The 21,973-nt window shown below is 42.6% G+C and overlaps 3 protein-coding genes across 4 annotated transcripts; all 3 read right to left on the reverse strand.

Annotated features, from left to right (window-relative positions):
* Positions 1–1,177: 1,177 nt before the first annotated feature.
* Positions 1,178–5,415, reverse strand: gpaa1 (glycosylphosphatidylinositol anchor attachment 1). Of its 2 annotated transcripts, XM_076021500.1 has the most exons (13): positions 5,175–5,415; positions 4,820–4,936; positions 4,493–4,672; positions 4,094–4,205; positions 3,853–4,000; positions 3,663–3,764; positions 3,283–3,479; positions 2,963–3,159; positions 2,675–2,828; positions 2,458–2,526; positions 1,980–2,176; positions 1,599–1,769; positions 1,178–1,515 (listed from the first exon to the last, which is right to left on the reverse strand). In XM_076021500.1, exons 2-13 carry the CDS (start codon positions 4,891–4,893, stop codon positions 1,272–1,274), a joined length of 1,845 nt encoding a protein of 614 aa, XP_075877615.1. In that variant the 5' UTR covers positions 4,894–4,936; positions 5,175–5,415; the 3' UTR covers positions 1,178–1,271. The 2 variants fall into 2 exon arrangements, with proteins under 2 accessions (XP_075877615.1, XP_075877616.1); XM_076021501.1 differs by lacking the exons at positions 4,820–4,936; positions 5,175–5,415 and adding an exon at positions 4,768–4,802.
* Positions 5,416–5,883: 468 nt separating this feature from the next.
* On the reverse strand, positions 5,884–7,378 carry exosc4 (exosome component 4). The gene is made up of 3 exons (XM_076021508.1): positions 7,148–7,378; positions 6,505–6,711; positions 5,884–6,370 (listed from the first exon to the last, which is right to left on the reverse strand). Exons 1-3 carry the CDS (start codon positions 7,316–7,318, stop codon positions 6,011–6,013), a joined length of 738 nt encoding a protein of 245 aa, XP_075877623.1. The 5' UTR covers positions 7,319–7,378; the 3' UTR covers positions 5,884–6,010.
* A 351-nt stretch (positions 7,379–7,729) lies between these two features.
* On the reverse strand, positions 7,730–16,658 carry prkacbb (protein kinase, cAMP-dependent, catalytic, beta b). Its single transcript, XM_076021507.1, has 10 exons — positions 16,307–16,658; positions 12,733–12,794; positions 12,528–12,656; positions 11,761–11,859; positions 11,585–11,667; positions 11,372–11,498; positions 11,187–11,282; positions 10,547–10,669; positions 10,289–10,453; positions 7,730–9,323 (listed from the first exon to the last, which is right to left on the reverse strand). Exons 1-10 carry the CDS (start codon positions 16,350–16,352, stop codon positions 9,198–9,200), a joined length of 1,056 nt encoding a protein of 351 aa, XP_075877622.1. The 5' UTR covers positions 16,353–16,658; the 3' UTR covers positions 7,730–9,197.
* Between the last annotated feature and the right edge of the window lie 5,315 nt (positions 16,659–21,973).

Consider the following 21,973-nt stretch of genomic DNA (forward strand, 5'->3'; position numbering starts at 1 on the left):
CTCCAATATCTCAATGGACTTCAGCAAAATGAGAAATTCATCATTTGTTTTTTGTTTTTTACTTTTTAGAACGTTTATGCTAAAATACATAGTTCTGGAGTACTTTGTGATGTCACAAACTACACAAATCTCATGCATCTTCTCGACATCACTGCCAATCAACCTGCATTGGTCAAAGGTTTAGCTGGGCTGGAATTCAAACAAATGTGTTGCAATGCGCGAGTATAAAGCCCTGAAGCTGCACATAACTTAGAACTTACAGAATACTTTACTAGGTGGCACTGATTAGAGTGTAATGTTGCATCACTTACATTAAGTAAGTATACTGTTCACTATTATATACTTACTTTATTATAATTATACTATAACACAATTCTAAATTTTAAAAGTTGGTAATTGTACGTGCCCCGCTACCTTGCGTGGAGGAGGTTGTGGCATAGAAAATGGATGCATGGATGGTAATTGTAAGTGAATACCACATGCTTTGCAGATGAGAGCAGATCACACATTACAAACCCTGGAACAAATAAATACTCAATGATGCAGGAGATGTATTTAGTAACAAAACACAAGAAACACTTATCATTTTAAGTCCTTTAATTTATAATTTATAAATATGAAATAAACATGTTCTCATAACAGTTATCAAAACAAGTATAAAAATATTGGATGTTGTGATGTTTTGTTCAACAGATGCAGATGTACGGACACTTTTAAGGAGACGTATGGAAAACCACACGAGTTGATGCATCCATTACAGTAGCCGTTTGATTTTGTATTTACACATCACCATCCAACCTGGGAAACAAAACAATATTGCAATACTTTCTTTCCCCGACCAAAATTGCAGCATTGCAATTGGTGGAACAATCCTGTACTACAAATGAAGAAAGTGTAAAAACAAAAACCCTAATTTCCTTAGAAAAAAAAAAAAAAAGAAAGAAAAAAAAGGGCGAATCAACTCATTCATATTCCCATGTGGAAAGAGCATTCTCTCCACCTCATCTTACTGGCAAGGTGTACAGTAGAAAAATGTCCATACTGCTTAATTGAATAAGAAAACCTTTTTTCTTTTTATGTCTGCGTACCATCAAAAAGTCCAAAAAGGCAGTCACTGCATATTCCACAATATTAATGTTTTCTTTCAGACACTCTGATGGATTTTTTTTTTCATCTGTCACATTTGCCACAGTGAGGACAAACCTGAGAACAAATGTTTTTTGTTTTTTCCCCCTCTCCAACAGTCTTCATTAGTCCTATGTGGCTGCCATTCACTTCCAGAAGAGGATGTTCCAGAAAAGCAGCCAGCATGGGTAGACCAGTAGGGCGATGAGTGGGTAAACCAGAGAGCCATAGAGATAATGGTCCAGGATCCCCTGTGAGATGACTGACAGGAAGAGCATCCAACCCTCCTGGAAGCTCACAGGCATTTCCTGCAGCTCTTGGAAGAAAAACACTGAAAAAAGGAGCGTGAAGGCCGGGCTGAGGATGACCATGATGGAAGCTAAGAGAACCCTGAAAGGCAAAAAAGAAGAAGAGTGAGGTCTCACACCTGTGTGCACAAAATCGTATGCGCGACAGAAAAACTCGAGACTGACTTTGGCCGGTGGGGTGTGACGCAGGCAGCCACAGGCACCAGAGTGAGAGCCAGGATGAAGCCCAGGGAGAAGTTGATGAGGGCGGTGCAGCTCAGCAGCACGGCCAGGTAGAGGACGGCCACCAGCTTCAGCACCCTCCAGCCCTGCTCCGTGCCCTCGCCCGTCAGCAGCCTTTAAGAAACAGCACAACCCACAGGTCACACAGCGGCATTACAACTAGGACCGTCACAGTAATAGAGAGTGAGAAACTGTATTTCTTTGCAACCCTTCACAAACAATACACTCACTGTTGCATTAACAATGAACAACAGCATGTTTAAAGTTTCAAAACTCATGGTGAAAAGGCAGATTGACTATGTGTATCAACATTAGTGCAGCTACCTGTTAGTGTTGTGAGGCAAAGCGAGGCCTGCTGTGTAAATGGCAATGGCTGTCAGGACCACAGCCTCGGTCTCAGACACAGGGAAGTGTTCCACTGCCATTTCCTGGAAGTGAGTGGGAAGCGTGTACAGGGCTACGCCGGTCAGATGGCTGATCACCAGAGGAGTCAACACCGACAGCACTCCAGTGCTGGGCTCCTGCAGGAGCCGGAGGAGGAAGAGGAGGCACATTAAGTTTGGTGAATGTTGTTGAACAACTCAAGCAAAAGGCCAAATATGTGACATTTACAGGGATGGAGAGCCACAACATGAACAGGCTTTAGCCAAATAAAATTCAACAATCAAAATTGTTTTTCATGTAGTAATAATGCTCATTTATATGTTTACCACTGCCAACCACTACATGCAACTACACCTTAAGCACTGAGCCTAAGAAAGACAAAACTGGTAAACTGCTGGCTCTCAAATTGATGTCGGACCTTCTCTGACTGACTGTCGTCCTCTGATCTTCCTGGAGGAGACGACAGTTGAACCCACAGTTCCATGGCCTGAATCATAGTCAAGGTGGAATCTTGTCATTAAGTATACATTAATGTGTTTTTAGGACATAGCTCAAGGCTTCTGGGTTATCAGTGTTTGTTTTGTTTTTTTTGCAGTTTAAACAAAGTCAACAAAAAATACCGCTCAAAAGGATACACGGAGCAGCAGGATGACTGCGAGGAGGCCGAAGGCTGGCATGTAGTAGCCAATAGAAACAAAATGAGAGAGGGACGGCATGAGGTAGAAGAAGTAGGACTGGTGGAGGCGCTCTAGGAGGTTGTTTAGTTTTCGGTACATTCCTTCCAGGAGCCTAAAATCAAATGAATCAATCACATCAATAAAGACAGTACATAAGACTCAGTTAAGAATCCACTCACAAAAAATATAACATTTCAAGAAATGATTAAATCCCAAAAAAAAGCCACTGTTCAGGGCTGCTCTGACCTGCCAATGGTGGTGGCGTCAGTCTTGTACTGACGGAAGCTGTTGACGCCCTTGAGGGTAGCAGCCTCAATGTGGTACCGTAGAAAGAGGCCATGATCTCCCCAGGGCCGCCCGCTGGCCTGCTTCATCACCATCAGCATCATGGTTTGGACCGAATGGCCGTAGCCTGTCACAGTGTCCCAGTCATTCCTCGGTAGCTGCGCAGACATCAATGGAAGCCAGACAGTGAAATGGCACAGTGTCATTCGAGTCGTTCTGCTTCCCGTCAAGCCTTTGATAAGGCCTGGCGCTCAAACTGTATCTCGCAGCACGAACTTCACCTTGCCCTGGATGGTGCACAGGACTCCGATCTTCTGACAGAAGGCATAGAAGAGGTTAGCGAGATCCAGGTTGGGGAGCTGCCCATTGAGGCCTTCCAGAACCAGGTCCAGGCTCGTGATCACATTGCTGCTGAGCTCCAGAGAAAGGGCTGCCTGAATGGAGCCACCACGGCCTTGGAGAGGAGACCAGTCTATACCTGCATGCATGCATCATTGACAGTCCCACATGATGTAAAATTCACTTTACATTGTTTTGAAATGACCAATTTATGTTGCTTGGCTGGAGCATATCGTTTTCTTTTTTTATGATGTCATAAAGGGCATCTCCATAGCAGAATTATTTTAGAGATGTTTTAGATGGACAGAGCACTGGCAACTACCTGTAGTGTTGGTGTGGTGGTAACCTTCCAGCCATGCCTGCATACCAATCAGGTCGTGTTCATTGACAAGGAAGATGATGTCCTTGGCCCAGTAAATTTGACCTGGTGGGAACCAGGGCAGACATTAAAACTTGCAGTGCTTCCAAGAATTCAAATGGCACAAGAGAAACCACTCTGGATGTGCACTCACCCCTGAAGTACTGGGCCAAGCCAAGAAGCAGACCAACTGCCTGGTTGTTCTCATCACCTGGGCTGCAGGGGGCGCTCAGCACCAGGGCCTCTGTCCGTGGAGCTCTTGGGGCCCGAAGGATGCCGTACACATTTGTGCCTTTCACCATCTAAGGGAAGAGAAAATAAAATATTACCAAATAGAGCTATGAAATATAGAACCAGGAGCCTCAAAAAATATGTTTTCCCTTTTCACAACTCACATATCTTTCTTTGTTTTCATCAGGGAAGGGCAGCGTGCGAGAGAACCTCTGAGTGAATACCTCCAACCCGCGGTCCTGCATGGTTTTTATTAACCAATCCACTGGCATGCCACTGTAGAGGAAAAACGGTCCCATCAAACTGAAGGTGAAAAACTTAATATTGCTAGACTTGGTTAACAACAGAAAACTATTATTCTAATGAAAAAAACAAAACAAAAACATTATTATGAAATCAAAAACATTCCATTAAGGTGTAAAGTGGGCAAAATCTGGCTCAGCACTTCAGTGCTGGTTGCCCAGAACACCAGCAAACATTGAATGATCAAAAATTTCATTCAAACAAACAAACAAACGAACAAGCCACATTCAGATAACTATTTTCCTTCAAGCGTCCCTTACCCTGCTTTCTTCTTATGAGCAGCAAACTCCCTGCCTGTGGCCAGGGCTCTCTCCCCTGCAGGGAAGCGTTCCTCTACCATGGTGGACCCCATCGCATTTTCTGACATGTAGGTTCGCAGGGTGAACGGCTCAAAGGCTAAGCCCATGAACCAGGCCACACCTGCAAAGAAGCAGACAACACTACAAAAAGACAAACACAAGAGTCACACACTTTAGTACTCACACGAGGGATTACATATATTTTTGTGAAGTGGGAAAAAAAATAAATTGGCCACGGATGCAACATTTCCGTCAACTATATCGATCTCGACGTGGCTGTGGACTGACCAGATTGGAGTGTTGAGGCGAGTGAGGAGGTTGATCAAAGCACGTCTTCTGTTCGGGTCCGACAACAGTCCCATGTTGTTGTTCTTTGTTGGCTTAGAACGGCTTAAACACTGGACCCTGAAGGCAGCACACGGACTGTCCATCAACCATTCAGTTTGGTCTACTATATAAGACTCAATATCATTTAGAAACCTGATAGTGACACTGAGCCATTGTATTGACATCAGTGGCTAGCTTGCAGCTAACGAGCTAGCTGATGGCTTTGGTTAACTATTTAATTCCGCAGCATGTTTAAAACAAAATAGAGGTTCAAACATTCATTCAAACATTGCCCTTTACACGTACGGAGACATACCTCTTTTTTAAGGTACAACGGGTCACATCCACCGGCAGAGGAGGGAGGGACTCGTCCACGGATGGCGTTACTCCAGTGGGGAACTTCCTTGTTGCAGTGGGAACATTAACGCAACGGATCTACTTCCTGTGGGGTATCACCATCGCGTACAGATCAGGTAAAATAGCCAACCGGGATAACAACAACAACCCGTGTTGGGAAGAACATCTAACAGCAAAACAGCCGAGACAGTCATGCCGCTTTTCGGACCAGCGAGGCTCAGTCATCTGACTGAGTTGAATTGAAATGACGATGATGATGCTGACATTGTCTTTTAACCATTAAACATAAAAAAGAAATAAAATTGGAATCTTTTTTTTTTTTTTTTTTTAAACTATTATTTTCATTCGCAACGTAAACGTCTGCCTCTTTATATGCCATTTCATACACCCTTTGGCTTGCTCACAACCCTAATCGCTTTAGGCTACTGCAATAATAATGTGTCCTCTTAACAATAATCTTTTTTTTTTGCAATTTAATTTCAAAATGAAGGAAAAATGAGTCATGGATGGAAAGACACAAACTTTATTTTTCATTCACTGTAAGATCAAGAGGGATCTCCATTTAATAAAAAAAAAAATAGAACACGTCCTTGTTTATAAAAATGAATATCTAGGATATTGTAGCTACGTATTTTGTGTTTCTCAGAACTGAGAGAAAGTAGAGATAGTTTGTTTTTTGCCTATGAACAGTGGGGGATAGGCGATAGGGAGTGGTGGTAGAAAGCGAGAGAAAGAGTCTTTTTTTTTGTTTATAAAGTCCAGAGACTTGTTCCAGTGTCCTGTCAAAACCACGACCTACTCTTTGGAGAGCAGAGAAACTTCTTGAAGATGTTGACGTACCACCTCATCCAGCACTTTGCTCACACCTTTACAAGCAGTCATAGCAGCTTCGATCAGAGGTTCTAGATGGTCCTGGTGGAGTCTGGCATCCATCTGCACCAAAGCAATCTGTCCACCCCTGGGCAGAAGCGCTAAGGCAAGAGAACTCACTCCTCCACTTTCCTCCGCATAACAAAGGTCCGCTAGAGGGGTCTCATCCACAAACCCCACTGTACAGGCACAGACATAGTCCCGCATTGGGATTCCAGCGTCGATTATTGCCAAGGTGGCAGCGTTCACACACACACTGTAGTTTCCACCATCTGATTGTAGAATCTGTATTTTTAGAATAACAAAAAGAAAGGTTAAATGGATTACAGAAGAACACATTCTATTGTTTTTACCTAAAACAAAAGTCCATATACAATAAATATTCGACGAATCACATCCATGTGATCTATGCCATTAACCTTGACATAGATGTCAATTTGAGAGCGTGGGTACAGCTGCGTCATCACAGCAGCTTCGAAGGTCTGCTTCAGGTGGAGGCTCATCTCTGTGGACTTCCGGTCCCCGTGCGGTCTCCTCTTCCTCTCCGCTGTGCTGAACGTGGCCATGCTATATTGACAGTTGATAATGGCTCGATCGTGACGAGCCCGACCGCGGGAACCTCGCATCTGGGGGGAGACGGTGTTGAGATTTAGTTGGCTCGAGAGAAAACTTCAAATATGCGGTTCCCATTGACACATGATAGTTTCTTTAACGGAAACTTCTTTAATGCAAACTACCGAGACCACTGTGTATCTGCAGTGTTTTGTCTTTCACTGATTTTTCAAATTATTATTAATAAGAGATTATTGCTATTTTAATGGCAAGCTAGACCGCAAGACAATAAATTAAGCTCATGTAATTGTAACCATCTCACTAAGACTGTTTCTTTAAATATGTCGTCTACAGACGTAAATTACTCGCCAGCTTGCAAGACAAACAAACTGTTGTGCGGCTACGGGGCAACGGAGACAAGAGTTCTCTTGATGCTGCGTCCATGCCGTTGGAGCAGCGGATTAGCCCACAAACATCCACACAGGCTCACGCTTCCAGGCTGCTACTTACTTCATGCGGACCGTAAACCACCGCCAGAGCTTTGGTGTTTCCCTGTTCTAGGTAAGCCGAACCGTCAGCCTGAGCGAAAACGCCCATTCGAGCCTGGACTTTCCGCAGCTCCGTGGATTTTCTTCCATCTATACGGTAGCCTTGGTCTGATAGCAGCTCCAAACCCGCCATGTTTCCACTCACTTCCAACGTCCAGCTGCAGCAAGCAAAACGCCACCACGTGCCCGCAAAAAATACTTCATTACCCATCAGCCCGCCTGTTAGAAGAGCTACAGCAAGGCAGATTGTCCATACTTAAGAGTTTGCATTATGCGTCACCATCATTCTATTTGATGCATACTTTTGTGAAATTCTATACTTATTCTATTAGCTTTGTTTTTTTTAAAATGGTAGCTTCAGAAACATTTGATAAGGACCTTTGTTAGATTTGCATGTTCTGTTATTAATATGATTGGAAAAAATAATTGCCTTTTCTTCTGATGGGGTTCATTTTTATGGGAATGTTTCTTGTTGACCAAATACTGAATTGTAAGCAAAATAAAACCGCGTTACCATTGAATTTTCAAGTACAAGTCACTACTGTGTGGTTAAATATACTCGGTTTTTATGCAAGTTATTTGCAACACAGTCAGCCTGACAATGCACTGACATTGTACAAAACATCAACACTTTTAAAAATAAAATTTATTAGCATCTCTAATGTGTATAAATAAAATCATATATGAAACAATGTATATATGTATGATGTAACAAGTTTAACAATAACAGGGTTACATGTGATACAAAGGATCAGTCTATAATTCAACCAGTGTGTTGTGAGAAAAACTGTACCTTGAAATCAAGCTTTCAAATATGCATTCCTGTACGTTGTTAACCTACATTCTTCTGATAACAACGAAACAAAGAAGTTAGTCTGAGGACAGAGAATATGGTACAATATTTAGTTCCGCTTCTGTGTTTCCTAAGATTTGAAAGCGTCTCTAATTTTATATATTAAAAATTCTGGAATTTTGTCTTAAGGGTTGCATTTTTGAGGTTGGAACACAAAGGCCCATTCCACCCTCTACACAAAATCTGAAAAAGGAAATTTAATTTCACTTTTTTGCATTTAGAAATAGTGTTGTTCCACAGATTCATGAGGAAGGGTCTTTTAAAACAGACCTGAACTCTACAGGCAACATGACTATGATGTTACACACAGCGACGAAAAGAGAGAGAGAGAGAGAGAAAAAAAAGCTACCAAAGAAGCGAGCCTTGTGTGTGTGACTAAGAGATCCACAAGGATCAAACAAACAACTTGATTCACTTATTCCTATTGTAAGATGATTTCTTGTTTTTGAGGTTGGCTTGCTGAGCTCGGGTCATTGTAGCAAGATGAGCGACAGCAGCTAGATGTCTCTGTGGGGTGAGGGTGTCTGTAGTGTTGAGCCTCTGGGCACTAAAACAAAGAAAGGAAGTGATCTGTCCTTTTGTGGCATCCTATGTTCTCTTTTTGGTCATGCTTCCAACGTACATGTTTATATGTCTCATGAAACCGACGGATATGCACATTAGCAGTAATGCTACCTTTGAAAGCTGGCTGGATAATAACAACACCCAACTTGATGTTGATTTCAAACAGATCCTTTGATGTACAATGCAGATGACCAGAGAGAATAGTGTACTGCACACATACCTGTGTGTCAGTTACAATATGTGGACTGCAACTGGCCCTTTTGTCCTCAGTCTTTCCTCGACAATTTCAAAAATTAGAGGGGGGGGGTCAGAAATAAAAAATGAGGGGGAAGGGAGGTAACATCCAAGACTACTTGTTTCAAAATTTGAAAGGTAGGTACAAAAAATAAACAAAGGTGGTGTGTCTGCTTTAATATGCAGGTTTATGTGACAGTGAGAGGTTATCGGCACCCAAGGATCATGGCAACCTCATTCAGCCTATTGGAATGAAGGGACGATGTTGTGGATCTGAAGAACAATGGTCTCTGCTCCACCCCAAGTCTTTAGAAGAGTGCAAAGATCCCCTTTTTCCCTGATATATCTGTGTACTCGCTTCCTAAAACTCTGCAAACTCCTTTGCACACTTTTCTGTTAAGGAAACGCGGATTTCCTCCTCCTCGTAGTCGTCGAAGTTGCTGGTGTCCCCTGGGCCTCTGCACTTTGGTATGAACGGGGCTTCCACCTGCACCAACAGGAGGGATACATCATTTAACCAGCCAAAGCATTTTTATGCCCACACTACCAAATGATGCTAAAAGGCATTTTAGAGGGATTCAATTTAAATGGACATGACATGGACTCAGTTTAGAAATACCCTTTCCAAACCCTCGCAACTCAGAAATTGGTGAGAAAGGAACAATAGTGTCTGTGAAGGCCCAATCCGAAGCTCAGTTTATACCTTGACTAAGCATTTTCCCTAAAGACCTGATGATAAAAGTTGTGAGGAAAACTGGACTGGCCAAAACGCTCTCGCTTTGAAGAAATGTTAAAGTAGAACAAGGGTCTCCTCCTCCTTCTCCTGTAGGCTGTTCCCTACAGCGGTGGCCATAGGAAAACACCTGCCTCCATACTCTTCTCACACTTAGATACCTTCACGTCTGTTTTAACCATTGTTTTGCAATATATTCAATGACTGACATTGATTCATTTACAGCCAGTATTGAAAACCCGGTAAGAAGCACAAGGTTTATATGAGCATTTGATTAGAAAAGAGAAGTAAAAAAAATAAAAATAAAAATCTTAAAGCGTCAGAACAACTAATTAAGCGGAAGCAACTGATCAATTAGATTGAAGTGTTAGCAAAATATCCACTTTGATTAATCGAAGAACTCCATTATCACTGTCATGCGGCCAATTGGCCTCTTGGCACACAGCTCACAGAGGCAATCAGGGACTTCCAAAATGTTTGGACCTGCTGTGAACACATCATGGTGGACCAGGAAGAGAGATGCACAACGTGAAATGAAATAGAAACTGTTGGAAAACTACAATAAAGAGGAAGAAAAAGCCACCCTCAGAAAACTTTTGGGAAATTAAACAACTGCTGTGGAGTCAACCACTAGCATTAGCATAAAAAAAAATAATGGTATAAAATCAATATCTAATTATCTTGTTAGTAATTGTGACGGGTGCCCACTGAGCTCTTGCCTTTCTCTCGTAGATTGCAATCCAGTCTGTCGTGGCAAACCATTTGTGGCCCTTGATGTCGTTGACGCCGTTCTTCAGGTTGCCATAGCGTTTGGTCAAGTCCACCTGCAGCAGGTTTCTTAACAGATCTTTCAAGTCGGAGCTGAAGTGGGAGGGGAATCGCACCTGCAAAGAGGGAGACATTTGTTTTTCCCCCCCAATAGAACAGAACATACCAGAAAACTTGACGCAGATACTTAACTGGTCATGCCAGCTTACCTTCCCAGACACAATCTTCTCATAGATCTGAATGGGCTGATCTGCAAAGAATGGAGGGTAGCCAGCTGCCATTTCGTAGATGAGGACTCCCAGGGCCCACCAGTCCACGGCTTTGTTGTAACCCTGAAAAATACAATTAGAGGCAGCTGAAAATCAAAGAGCGCTCCAACCTTTAGCTTTGCATCGTTTGGGTGGACTGACTTGCAAATGACGAGATGACCCTAATCTTAGGAATGCAGTGATTTTTAAAAGCATCAATTTACCTGCTAAAACGACTCTACATTTTTTATACCAAACATGACAGATTAAATCATCAATTGATAAAACAAACGGGAAATTATAAAAGCATACAAACATAAATGTAATAAACATTTGTTTTTAATCTGACTAACCGACACACCCAGCTTTGGGTGTTCTGCACACACTTTCATAATCTACAAGCAGTGGAATTTTGAGAGTTGTTGCCATGGTTTGCAGCCAGTTTTTCCAGTTGATAAAGAGACAACACTCCAAACAAATGCAATTGGTTTTCACACAACATTTTCTACTCACGCAACTAACAGTGACACAAGCATTACTTTACAAATTCCCTGTATCAGTTTCCAGTTATCTACCAGGGGAGTGTACAGAAACGCCATACTTTGCTGAGAATGATCTCTGGCGCCAGGTATTCCGGAGTTCCGCACAACGTCCAGGTCCTGCCTTTTACTCGTTTGGCAAAACCAAAGTCTGTCACCTTGAAAACAAAGAAGCACAGGAGCCAAACGTCAGTGTCGTGCTCAAGTTTGGAGCAGCATTTCGTGCTGGTTTTTTTTTGTGGCCGACCTGAATGTAGCCGTGGTGGTCGATGAGAAGGTTCTCAGGTTTCAGATCTCTGTATATGAGGTCTAGTGAATGGAGGTACTCAAATGTCAGCACTATCTGGGCGGCGTAAAAGCGTGCGTGTGGTTCACTGCAAGTGGAAAGAAACCAGCGTGTCGATGTCTGAGAGCAAACAAAATCCTGCACCTCCAGAGTTCGGAGGGCTGCAACTCTCACCTGAACCTTCCGATTCGTCTCAAGTGCGAGAACATCTCTCCTCCCGGAACATACTCCATCACCATGTAAAGGTTTGAATTGTCCTGTGGAATGTTGACAACAACAACCTTAACCGTGGCCATAAAAGAATATTGGGAGTTTGCAAACAACTGGAAGAGCATGAAAACAGACTTTACCTTAAACGCATACTCTAGTTTGACAAGAAAGGGGAAGCTCACGGCCTGTAATATCCTCTTCTCGTTTAACGTGTGTTCTATTTGCTTGAGTTTCACCACCTGACAGATAAAGAGAGATAAGGTGACCTTGCCGAGCAGATTTCACTTTAGGAACAGAGATAACATAAAACAGGAAAGGCAGCTAACTGTTTTTTTTTTTTTTTTTTTCACGTTACATATGCTCCGTGGTCACAAGACACGAACAGATAAAAGTGAATCGCAGTCATTTTAAATACATGGAAGTGCACATTTTAAAGCTATTACACAATTCAGACTGTTGCTTTGAGGCTGGATGCCAGAGTGCGGTCTTGTTTCAGATCCGTATTCACGGCTCGTGCTGTACGTTAGAACCTACAGTTGACTTGGAGCAGGACTGCCAGCTCACATCTCAGCTGTGTGACTGACTGCCATCACAACATGACGACGTATGTGCCGCCGCAGCGTTGAAAGACAGCTCTGGAAAATGTGCTGCGACACGTTCAAAACAAACCTAATGCTTGCGTGAAAGAGAAACCAGTGCATGGAGTGGGGTGCAGCGGGCACGGATATGGGAAGGAGAACACAGTAGAAACGCATCCCACGACACGCACTTCACTTCGACTGCGAATGACGGCTGCTAAAAATAGAAAAATCACTTTGCGGCGAGTGCTGATTTGTTTGCAGCAGGACGCCACAAATACGTGAATGTGGAGGGAAACACTGACGCGTGTGCGTGTGCCTTCACCCACCTTCTGCTTGTCCAGGATTTTCATTGCAAAGTATTGCTCTGTTCCTTTGTGTTTCACCAGCATGACTCTTCCAAACGAGCCGGTGCCCAGGGTCTTTAATCTGTCAAAGTCATCTAGGCACGTCGTGCTCTGCGAAAGTGACAACCTGTTAGCCTGTTCCACGAAGGCGGCCGAACCCCACATATTGACTTTTCATCACTCTTACTTGTGGAGGGCATTCCCATTTCCGTAAGAAGTCTTCTTTGGCTTTGGCTAGAAACTCTTTCACTGGAGAGAAGAGAAGGGGAAGTGCAGACCTTGTTAGCACAGGATTGGATGTAATAATTGGACAGGGTAATGTAGGCAATGTTGGGTTTAAGGTTAAACTGGCAAAGGGTCCAAATGTTATCATTCTAGGTGGGGGTAAATGAAGAGTTTCAGGAGGACCAAACAAAGACGACAACCAGTGGGTAGAAGGAGAAAGTCAACTCTCATCTGGATATCAGTTGAGGGATTCGTTAAAAACAAACAAACAAAAAATCATTCTGTCTACAGAACAAAGCACACAGGCATGAGACAACAAGAACCAGGACAGGCAGACTAGTGATGCATGTCAAGGCACTCAGTCCACTTGTTTCTTTGATTTGGCAGCCTTTTCCAAACAGGCAGAGAAACAGAGGAGGTTTCACTGAGCATCTTATGCATCACTCAGTACAGTTTGGGGAAGGGACAACAAACACAACATAGAGATGTCAAGCAAAGACAAACCAATGCATGGAGAAATCCAGATTGAGAGAATGTGGACAGCAAAAAGAAAGACGTATTATCAAAGAGCACACAAAAAGTTAAAAAAAAAATTAAATTAAAAAAAGGCAAGCACTTCTAGCAGGTCGTCACATTGAGACCAATGCCATTCGTCATTCTGGGTGCCTTTTGGGGGAGTGAGCATACCAAAAGTCTCTATTGATCACCAAGGTTTTGCAGGAGACAATCACCCACATGGATGGTGATGATACAGAAGAGAAGACAGAGAGAAACACACAGTTCATGTACACAACAAGTAGAACACATCAACGAACATGAAGTGTACGTAGCTGCTATGAGCCGCTGGGATGACAACAGACTTGACATTCTCTTGTGTGTACAGAGATTCCAAGTACCAACAAGGCATGTAGAAAGGAATTTTCAGTCAGGCATATCAGGTGAGAACCTCTCTTAAAACCATTTTTCACAGCAACCCTGAACTGAAACTTAAAAAAAACAACAAAAAAAAAACATACATTGTTTAGCAATATCCTGGGAAAAATATGGGGCCCAATGAGTGTCAGTAGAAAAATGATCTTTGGAAATTCTGTTGAAGTCTGGATATCAATAACTCCATCCTCTTGAGCTACTAATGTTTGGCGACTTGCTAACTTCTTTCTCAAACAGATGTCAAGTCTAAATGAAACAACGAGAAGATCAGATCGGATGCTAAGTGATCATTGTGTAACACCTCACCCACCGCTTTATGATCGCTTCATTTTAGTAGACAAATAAAATCAGCCTGAGCATTTGCTCCAACAGGAACAAATTTAACGGTCTGAAAGGCAGCAAAGTTGGCCAACTACTCCTGACAGCACTGCCAAAAATCCAGACAAGCATAACATCGTTCACTTACGGCGCTCCATCCTGTTACATTACAGAGCGAAACACAATACACAGGCAAAGCGATATGAAATGGGTGTCATGGTGGCAGCTGTTTTGTCTCCCGCTGCACGAGCGTGGCCAAGTTGGTGCCGTCCCAACTGTTTTCAGACAGTGGCGGCTATATACAGTAAACAAAGCCCGTCTGGTTTCTATACAACCCTGTAGGTAACCAGGTCTACGTGGCGGGATGGCGAGACTCCAGATGAAGCTGTAGCTCGGGGCACGGTGTCAGCTTAAACGGGTTTAACAGTTAGCCACGCAGCGGGAGCTACGGCTCACTGTAACACTTGTAACGCTTGGCAGTATAGCAACTGCTACTGATCTGACAAGCTCTGAATGTCCGCGGTTGGCGCGTTGCACTGTGCCTGCTGCGTCTCTCTCAACAGCTCAACAACCTACCCCCTGCATCGCCAGGGGACTGCAGGAGTCGGGAGGAACTGATAACGGGCACACTTCGGCACTATTTTACAGTTAGAGAAATTGTACAGGCCGTGGGCACGATGTGCGACTTCTTCACCAAACACGGGAGAGACTCTGCAGGAAAACCCATCAACGTACGTTTACACACAGCAGAGAGTTCACGCAGTGTCGTGAAAGATGCTCCGAGACGACCGGCTGCATCCCATCAGAGTGCGGAAGCGTAGAGTAACACTGACCCAGGCCTGGTTGCGTCAAACCATTCAAAGCTTGTAATACCCCTTATCCTCTGACGAAGGTCTGATGACAAGCTGCCCCGGTCAATGACGAACCGAGCGCGAGACGTGAGACTTCAGCGCCGCTGCACCTTTACCACGGCAAGATTAAGGGAACACGGGGCCCTGCAGGCAGACGCACATTTCAAATGTGTGTATGCGTGCCTGCGTGCGTGCAAATGACGAGGACGGAGAGTAGTAGGTCCAGCTTTTATGAATGGAAAGAGGGCATTTGTCATTTCTTCACCATATTTGGTCACAAGGCTGTGCAGAGGGAAAGCTTTGTTTATGTAGCCGGGAATAAAAATGTGGCAGTGAAGCCCAGGGGCAGGATTCAGTCACACAGTGCCGTGCCTGCAAGTCCAATTTATTGCCCGCTTGGAACAGATTCACGACGTCTTTATGATTTAACTTTGGGATCATCATAGAAAAACAAAACAAAAACAAACAATAAAAAAAACAATGATCACAAAACATAAACAACCCAACCAAATAAAACAACAAAAATGGAACACTGTGCGTCTCACAGCTAGGTGTGTGTGGCTAAAACACACGGTTGACAAGCGTATCCCAACTGTTTCCACCCAAGTTAAGGGTGACAACACTTAGATGCTCCCTCGCTTTCATTATGAAGCGACTGCACGCCACATCCAACCGTGCGTGTGTCTGTCTGCCCCCCGCCCCGCTTGTGTGTGTGTGTGTGTGTGTGTGTGTGTGTGTGTGTGTGTGTGTGTGTGTGTGTGTATATGCGTGTGTACAGGCCCGAACAGCTACCACCATCAAGAGGCAATGAAATTACAAGGGCCTTCTGAGGGCTAATCCCACCCGTCATAGCTAAAGTTAGCAGCAGGCTAACCTGTCACCGAGCTCCGTCGCCCGCCCGAGGGCAGGATATTTGCGTGCAAACGGACACGAAAACGTGACAAAAAGAGAAGCGCGTCACCGCTAACTATTTATCGACGGACTGACGTGTGTGTAATTGCCTTTTAATGAAGTGTTATTAACGTCGGCGATACTCTTCTTCCCCCTCCCCACCCCCATGAAAGCATGACCCCCCCCAACCCACCCTCCCAGCAGCCAACCAACCCACCCTCCCCAGCATCCACAGGGTCTTTCTGCTACAAGCTAACGTGGCAAGGCCCAGGGCTAAACATCTCATTTAATGCTTAAAACCACGACGACCGCACGCCGGGTCTCCGTGTCGCATAACGGGCGAGTGTTTTGCAGAGGGATAACCGACTGACTGAGGGGATGGACGCACGGGCCCTCCGCTCGCAAAGTGGCTCTTCGCTCACCGCTCCAGCTGGCTAGCAGCGAGTGGGGGTGTTGAGAAGGTTTTGGGCGAAATACCATTTTTTAAATGTATTTATTTTCTCCCCCAAACGTGACACATGTGCAGTTAGCGAAAGGCAGACTTACCGCTCTCTAGCTCGTTGCCCTTTTTGGCAGTGGCAGCGTTCCCCATGGTGCGGAAGACTCGGCGATCGCTCCGGCTGAGGAGATGGCGGTGGCTAGAAGCTAACCTTCCTGTCGCTGATAGCCAGGAGCTCCCTTAAAACAAGCACCTGCCAAACCGCAAAAGGAATATTTTTTATACGGTTCGAGCGTGCGGTATTACGGTCCGTTAGCCCTTCTCCACCTGGCCCCCACCGTCTCTCGCCTCGCGTATCCTCAGAATTCAAATTCCGCCCTCGCTAGTTCACCCGAGTGCGAATGTTTGACTCGCTCGCAGCTAGCGGTCACTTGTGTTTCCGTCTAAGCTGCCTCCGTCTCTCACCCGAAAACACTGTCACGGCCGCATCCGTGGCACGGTTAGGATTCGGATTGGCCCGAGATGTCTGTGCGACGATGCCGCACTCGGCTCGGCTTTCCGCGTTTTTACGGCATCCGATGGAGTCCGGAGATACAGCATGACATTTGAATACTCGTTTGATGACTTTTCTCAGGGCTAAATATAACCGCGGCGGGAATCTTGGTTAACAATTTGTTAGTCGTCAACAAATAGCGTTGCGACGTATTATTGACGCGAGGAATTCAGTACACCTTTATCCAGCGATGCACCTCTCATGCAAGTCTTTTTCTTTCTTTCTGCATATTTTATTCATTTTATTAAGTGTTTCTCGGGACAGAAACTTACGATGACCCGTGAAGAATTTGACAGAAGAAGAATTTACTGACATTTAACAGCAAAATAATAATAAAAAAGAAGATAAAATCTTAAAGTCAAGACAGAAACGAAAATGAAGAAAACAAAGTTATATTTAGCAGATTATTTCTTTGTGGCATTTTTTTTAAAGGATTGTTTTTATTATTATGAGTATACTATTGTTTTAACACTTTTATATAATTCCTTATTTGTATAGATAATCTGCTTGACATATGGGTCAAGTAGATTATGCAGGATGAGCACAGGTTGGAAATAATATATGGTTAAAATATAAAGTTCAATGATGGCACACAGACTACTTGGTCTTGGTGAATAAAGGACAGTTTGCATTAGGTCCACAAGTTGAGAAAAAGAATGTGTGTAAAAGTTACACACATTTAAGAGTGAAAAGTTGATTACAATTACAAAGATTTTTGTTTAATATATACTTTTGTGCCTTTTTATTTTTGGCACATCTTCCTGCAGCAGTGGGCTCGGTGACAAGTTACCATGCACACCAGTTTATGTCCAGCTATCCCCCCATAATATACTCAAACAAGTTAAAATTATGGTTGTGCGACACAATTGGGTATCTTCTGTGTGTGTTTGAAATAAAAACAACATATTCAAGTTTAGGGTACAGAATGGTAGAAAAAGGAGCAACAACTGCCGCTAATATTGACTGATGAAACCAAAAGGTTGGATTTTGTCATTTCGGGGCAACTTATGTTACTGTGTGCAATGCTGTATTCCTCTGGTGTTTAACAGTACATCTTGTGCTGTTAAACGTGTATTTATGTCTCAGTCACGACCTCACATGGCAGGTTTCTGTTTTGACTGGCAGTGGCTTTAGTCACAATCAAACAGTGCAGCTTAAAAATGTCTTTCCCATGTGGCATTTAAATAAATGCTACATTCCAATTTGAAAAATAGCAAATTATATGAAATGCCAAAATTATTTATAGCATTTCATATGAAAAAAACACCATGCTACAACTCTAATGCAAATGCAAACGCCTCATCCTCAAAGTTTATGGATAGGAATTTTCGGGGATGGGGATTTCTATTGGTAATTATTAACCAGTCAGATCAGACCTCCTGACACGTGTAACAGTTCAGGAGTACAATGTTGCATCAATTATTTGAAATGTATTCATAGTATTTATAAAAATTATAAAATGATTGGACAGATATAATACACATAAAGGGAGACACATGTTGCAAATTCAGTAGTTGAATCTTGCATGAAAGATTGTGACTATTTTTGCAGTTTATCATTGATATATGCAACAAATATCTTTTGTTATTTGGCCAGTTCTTATTGTCATTTGCATAGAAATGATTGAATGTATTATTCATATGGAAATTCAAACATACCATCAAACCCATAGGTAGCTCTCTGCAGGTAACTGCACCACACGTGATTGTGCAGGTAATTACAAGAGAAACGAAAATTCAACTCAGCATTGGTAAAACTGCTTTGGAATGCATAGTGCATTTTGTGTGAAAATTTCTCTTCTGACTTTCAAAATTATACTTAGGCATGTTTTTGTTTTTGTGGCGTGTACTGGATGTTAAGCGCAGTCAATGGCATGATGGAATGGAATTGTACCACGCTTCAAGCATATGTTCAAGTTGTTCTGGAAGGTATGATGAGTCTGGATGGTTTTTTAATGTTGTTTCTCTTCTGTCATTGCAAGTAAATGTAATAGCAACAGTTTTGTCTTGTCTTCATGGTGGTTAGAATATAACAATGTCATTTGTTTGTTCAAATTATTTGTTTCTTGGTACAGGTAACAATAAGAATTCTGTTGCGATAGCCTGCTGACCTGAGTTTCATCTAAAGACAGGGCAAGGCTCAAGCAACAGCCTTTGTCACTGCAGGGTTTTAATTGATCCTGTGTGTTATAACAAACAGTAAACCTCTGAAACAGTCACAGCCATGCTGTTGACATCTCCTCAGTGATCCATTTAAAACTAGTGAATTTTGCTTTATTTTAAAAGTCAAAAATTCAATATTTGCATAGGCTTTTAGAGTGAAGAGCTGCCAACTTGCCAAAATGTGCATACCAGTGGCAGAGTCACACACAGGATGTCTTTATTTGTTGTGTCCAAGGACCACGGTCTCTCTCTTTGACTGTAGAGTTGTCATATCACATTTCTAGTTTTGACACTGAAGAAGTTGTTAAACCTCCTATTTTTCTTTTGTTGATAATACAATTTCCATCCACGGTTTTTGTATATAAAATATTTGTAGGTTTTTATCACAAGCAGTAGAGAAAACATTTGAGAAGGAGTCAAACTAAACATAAAATGCAGTCACAAAAAAATATTCCTGGCCAAAATAAAAACTGGAAGGTGTCAACCCAGAAAAATGTGCAGTGAGTCTGAATGATCTCTGAAAAAGCATGCCATGACTTTCAAAAAAAGCTCTGAAGTAAGTTTTCCATACAACATTATGATGATGATTACCAGTTATCATGACTAATTTTGTTTGCTCAAGACCTGACAGGTACATTTTATCATCATTACATCAAAACTTAAAAGTAACAACATGTGCAAGATGTGCACAAGTCTCTGCTACACACACATACACTCACACGCGCGTGCGCGTGCACACACAGTCACTAATTTATTTATTTAGTTTAACCAATACAACCACGAGCAGTAGTACAGCTCCCACCTCCTTTTTACCACGACTACTGTTGTGCAACCTCTTCAAAAAAGGCAGATCAAAGTGTCTCTGTTAACTCGCTACAGGAGGGTTTTGGCCTCTGGGACTCTGCTCTAGATTGATTCCAGCCTCATGTGTCTGAGACTTTTTGTCTCCTTGTGCTTTCCACTCGTCTGCCATGGTAACATGTGGCACCCCTCAAGGTTCCACATCTGTCTTATCCCAGCAGTGAGATTGATGATTATCGTATAGCTAAAGACAGTATTCATTTGTATTTCTATTTTTAAAGGCACAACTGTACATTTTGTCAACATTGGTTTGCTGAAGAAGTGATTTAATGTATTGATTAAATGTTTGTGTTCTGGCAGCTGAACACAGTTGCAGGTATAAGTTATTTGAAGAAGATTTTCGCGCAACACACCAAAATTCTTGGCTGCTTAAAAAATCTCCATATGTCACTTCAGTAATCCTATTCAAACAAGCTTTCATCACCTTTAAAGTTTTTCTTAAGTGCTTCCTTTCGCTTCAGTGGATACTGATTCATGCTTTTACCGCCAGCAAGCTTGATTACTGTAATGGCGCCTCTTTTGACAAGTTCAGCGTTATAAACGACCAGCTGTTTGCATCACCTTCTTCAAGTCTTCTGATGATACTGAGATACAGTTGTTGTCATAAATTCTTGGCTGTTAAAACTGAATTAAATGAGTAGTCATGTATCACATTAAATGCCTTATAATGTCGTATTTTGTAATTAAACCATATTACTTTTTGTACACTGATGATATTCATTTTTCAAAAATAAGGAACAGTTTGTGCTTGTTCATTTTGCTCAGCTTCAAATAAGACTCGAAATGCTATGTTGAAGCCATGGTGGTCCTGGAGCTTGCTACTGTAAGCAACAGCCCCAGCTCTATGAATCCAAGCGTAAAGCCTCCAGAGTAGAGTCCGGGGGGAAGTGGAGTGCGACTCACAGTGAGATGCAGATACCATGGGCTGAATTATCGTCGACATGTGGGATGGGAGGTTCCTCCCCTCACTGACACACTGAGCCAGCTGTCAGGCTTTGATAAAGCATCTGACGATTGCTGTTTCCTGTTTGGATGCAGGCCGACGGCGCAGCGTGATCTCCTCTGTGGGTTGGTTATGACAGGGCTCCTCAGACAGACTTATTAATGGAGAACTCCGTAAGATAGGCGGAAAGGGACCACTGAAAGTGATACACATGATTCAGAGCTGTTTAAGGAGCAGCAACATCAAAAGAATATCTACATTTCTTCTTCTTCTTTTTTTTTTTAAAACATGAGAATAATTGATGTTATTAACTTAAGTGGCATTTTTAGGGGTTTTATGCATTTTAGATATTCACAGTAAACTGTCCTCTTCAAGAACTAACCATTAATGTCTGACATCTGACATCTAACATTTAAAGCTCAATCAAATCTTCTTAATCTGTAATCCACACTAACTCCCGCAACCTGATATTTTGAATGGACGTAACTGAGGCTACAGTCATGCTTATCTGACTGACAGCTTTAAGAACTATGCTAGAGAGTGCAATAATCATAAATGGAATTTTCACAGTTAAAATTATTGGAGCACTATTTGAATCCATTTATTTTGAATTGACTGCGACACGTCACAACAACAATATATAAAACTGATTAAATTCTATGTGCACTGACACTGAGGGCTGTGCTGTTACTTGACATTTTAGAGTAATAACAAACATGATGAACTATTGCAACTTTATTTTATTTTTATTTTATTTTTTATTAAGTACATTAAGTTAATTTCTTCACCGCCAGCCGCATATGTTTTGCTCTGTCCAACCAGTAATCACGGTCAAAGTGCAATTATGACCTACTCCACCAGAGGGCAGCAGATCTCTGTACCATAAGCATAAGCACAAAAATCTCAGTATGTCTTGTGCTTTGCTGTTTTGATTAGATTTCTTGGAATTCGGATAACTTTATTGAATTTGTCGGATGCAAGTCTGCTGGTCTTCGAGGCAGTTAATTTTTAAATGGCCTAACGCTGGAAGATGCACCCCGTGTTACAAACATGTGACAGTCCAGCCTGCACTCTTCAACTGGTTTTTGGTGTTTGGTGGTAATAGGAGAAAAAGTGCTGTGTTCACACAGCAGACGAAATGTATGTGTTGCACTCTTGAACTTAAGCACCGCGTCACTTTCTCTCACAAATGTGTGCGACTCAGAGTGGCGTTATTCTGGCAAAGCTCATCTGTTTTCACTTTTATCTCCTCGTT

Source organism: Nelusetta ayraudi, unplaced genomic scaffold, assembly GCF_046127955.1.
Source record: "Nelusetta ayraudi isolate G7.1 ecotype Tasmania unplaced genomic scaffold, CSIRO-AGI_Nayr_v1 ptg000011l, whole genome shotgun sequence".
Taxonomy (NCBI): domain Eukaryota; kingdom Metazoa; phylum Chordata; class Actinopteri; order Tetraodontiformes; family Monacanthidae; genus Nelusetta; species Nelusetta ayraudi.

Bases quoted from the DNA above. Each gene is read 5' to 3' on its own strand.
- exosc4 (XM_076021508.1), bottom strand. From the start codon at position 7,318: ATGGCGGGTTTGGAGCTGCTATCAGACCAAGGCTACCGTATAGATGGA. The intron at 6,712-7,147 runs GTAAGTAGCAGC...GTCTCCCCCCAG, and splicing joins TGGTTTACGGTCCGCATGAA to ATGCGAGGTTCCCGCGGTCG. The intron at 6,371-6,504 runs GTTAATGGCATA...CTAAAAATACAG, and splicing joins AAATTGACATCTATGTCAAG to ATTCTACAATCAGATGGTGG.
- prkacbb (XM_076021507.1), bottom strand. From the start codon at position 16,352: ATGGGGAACGCTGCCACTGCCAAAAAGGGCAACGAGCTAGAGAGCG. The intron at 11,668-11,760 runs GTAAAGTCTGTT...AACATTCCACAG, and splicing joins AACTAGAGTATGCGTTTAAG to GACAATTCAAACCTTTACAT. The intron at 10,454-10,546 runs GTAAGCTGGCAT...CCCTCTTTGCAG, and splicing joins AGAAGATTGTGTCTGGGAAG to GTGCGATTCCCCTCCCACTT.
- gpaa1 (XM_076021500.1), bottom strand. From the start codon at position 4,893: ATGGGACTGTTGTCGGACCCGAACAGAAGACGTGCTTTGATCAACCTC. The intron at 3,765-3,852 runs GTGAGTGCACAT...GGTTCCCACCAG, and splicing joins CTTGGCCCAGTACTTCAGGG to GTCAAATTTACTGGGCCAAG. The intron at 1,770-1,979 runs GTAGCTGCACTA...TGTTTCTTAAAG, and splicing joins TTGCCTCACAACACTAACAG to GCTGCTGACGGGCGAGGGCA.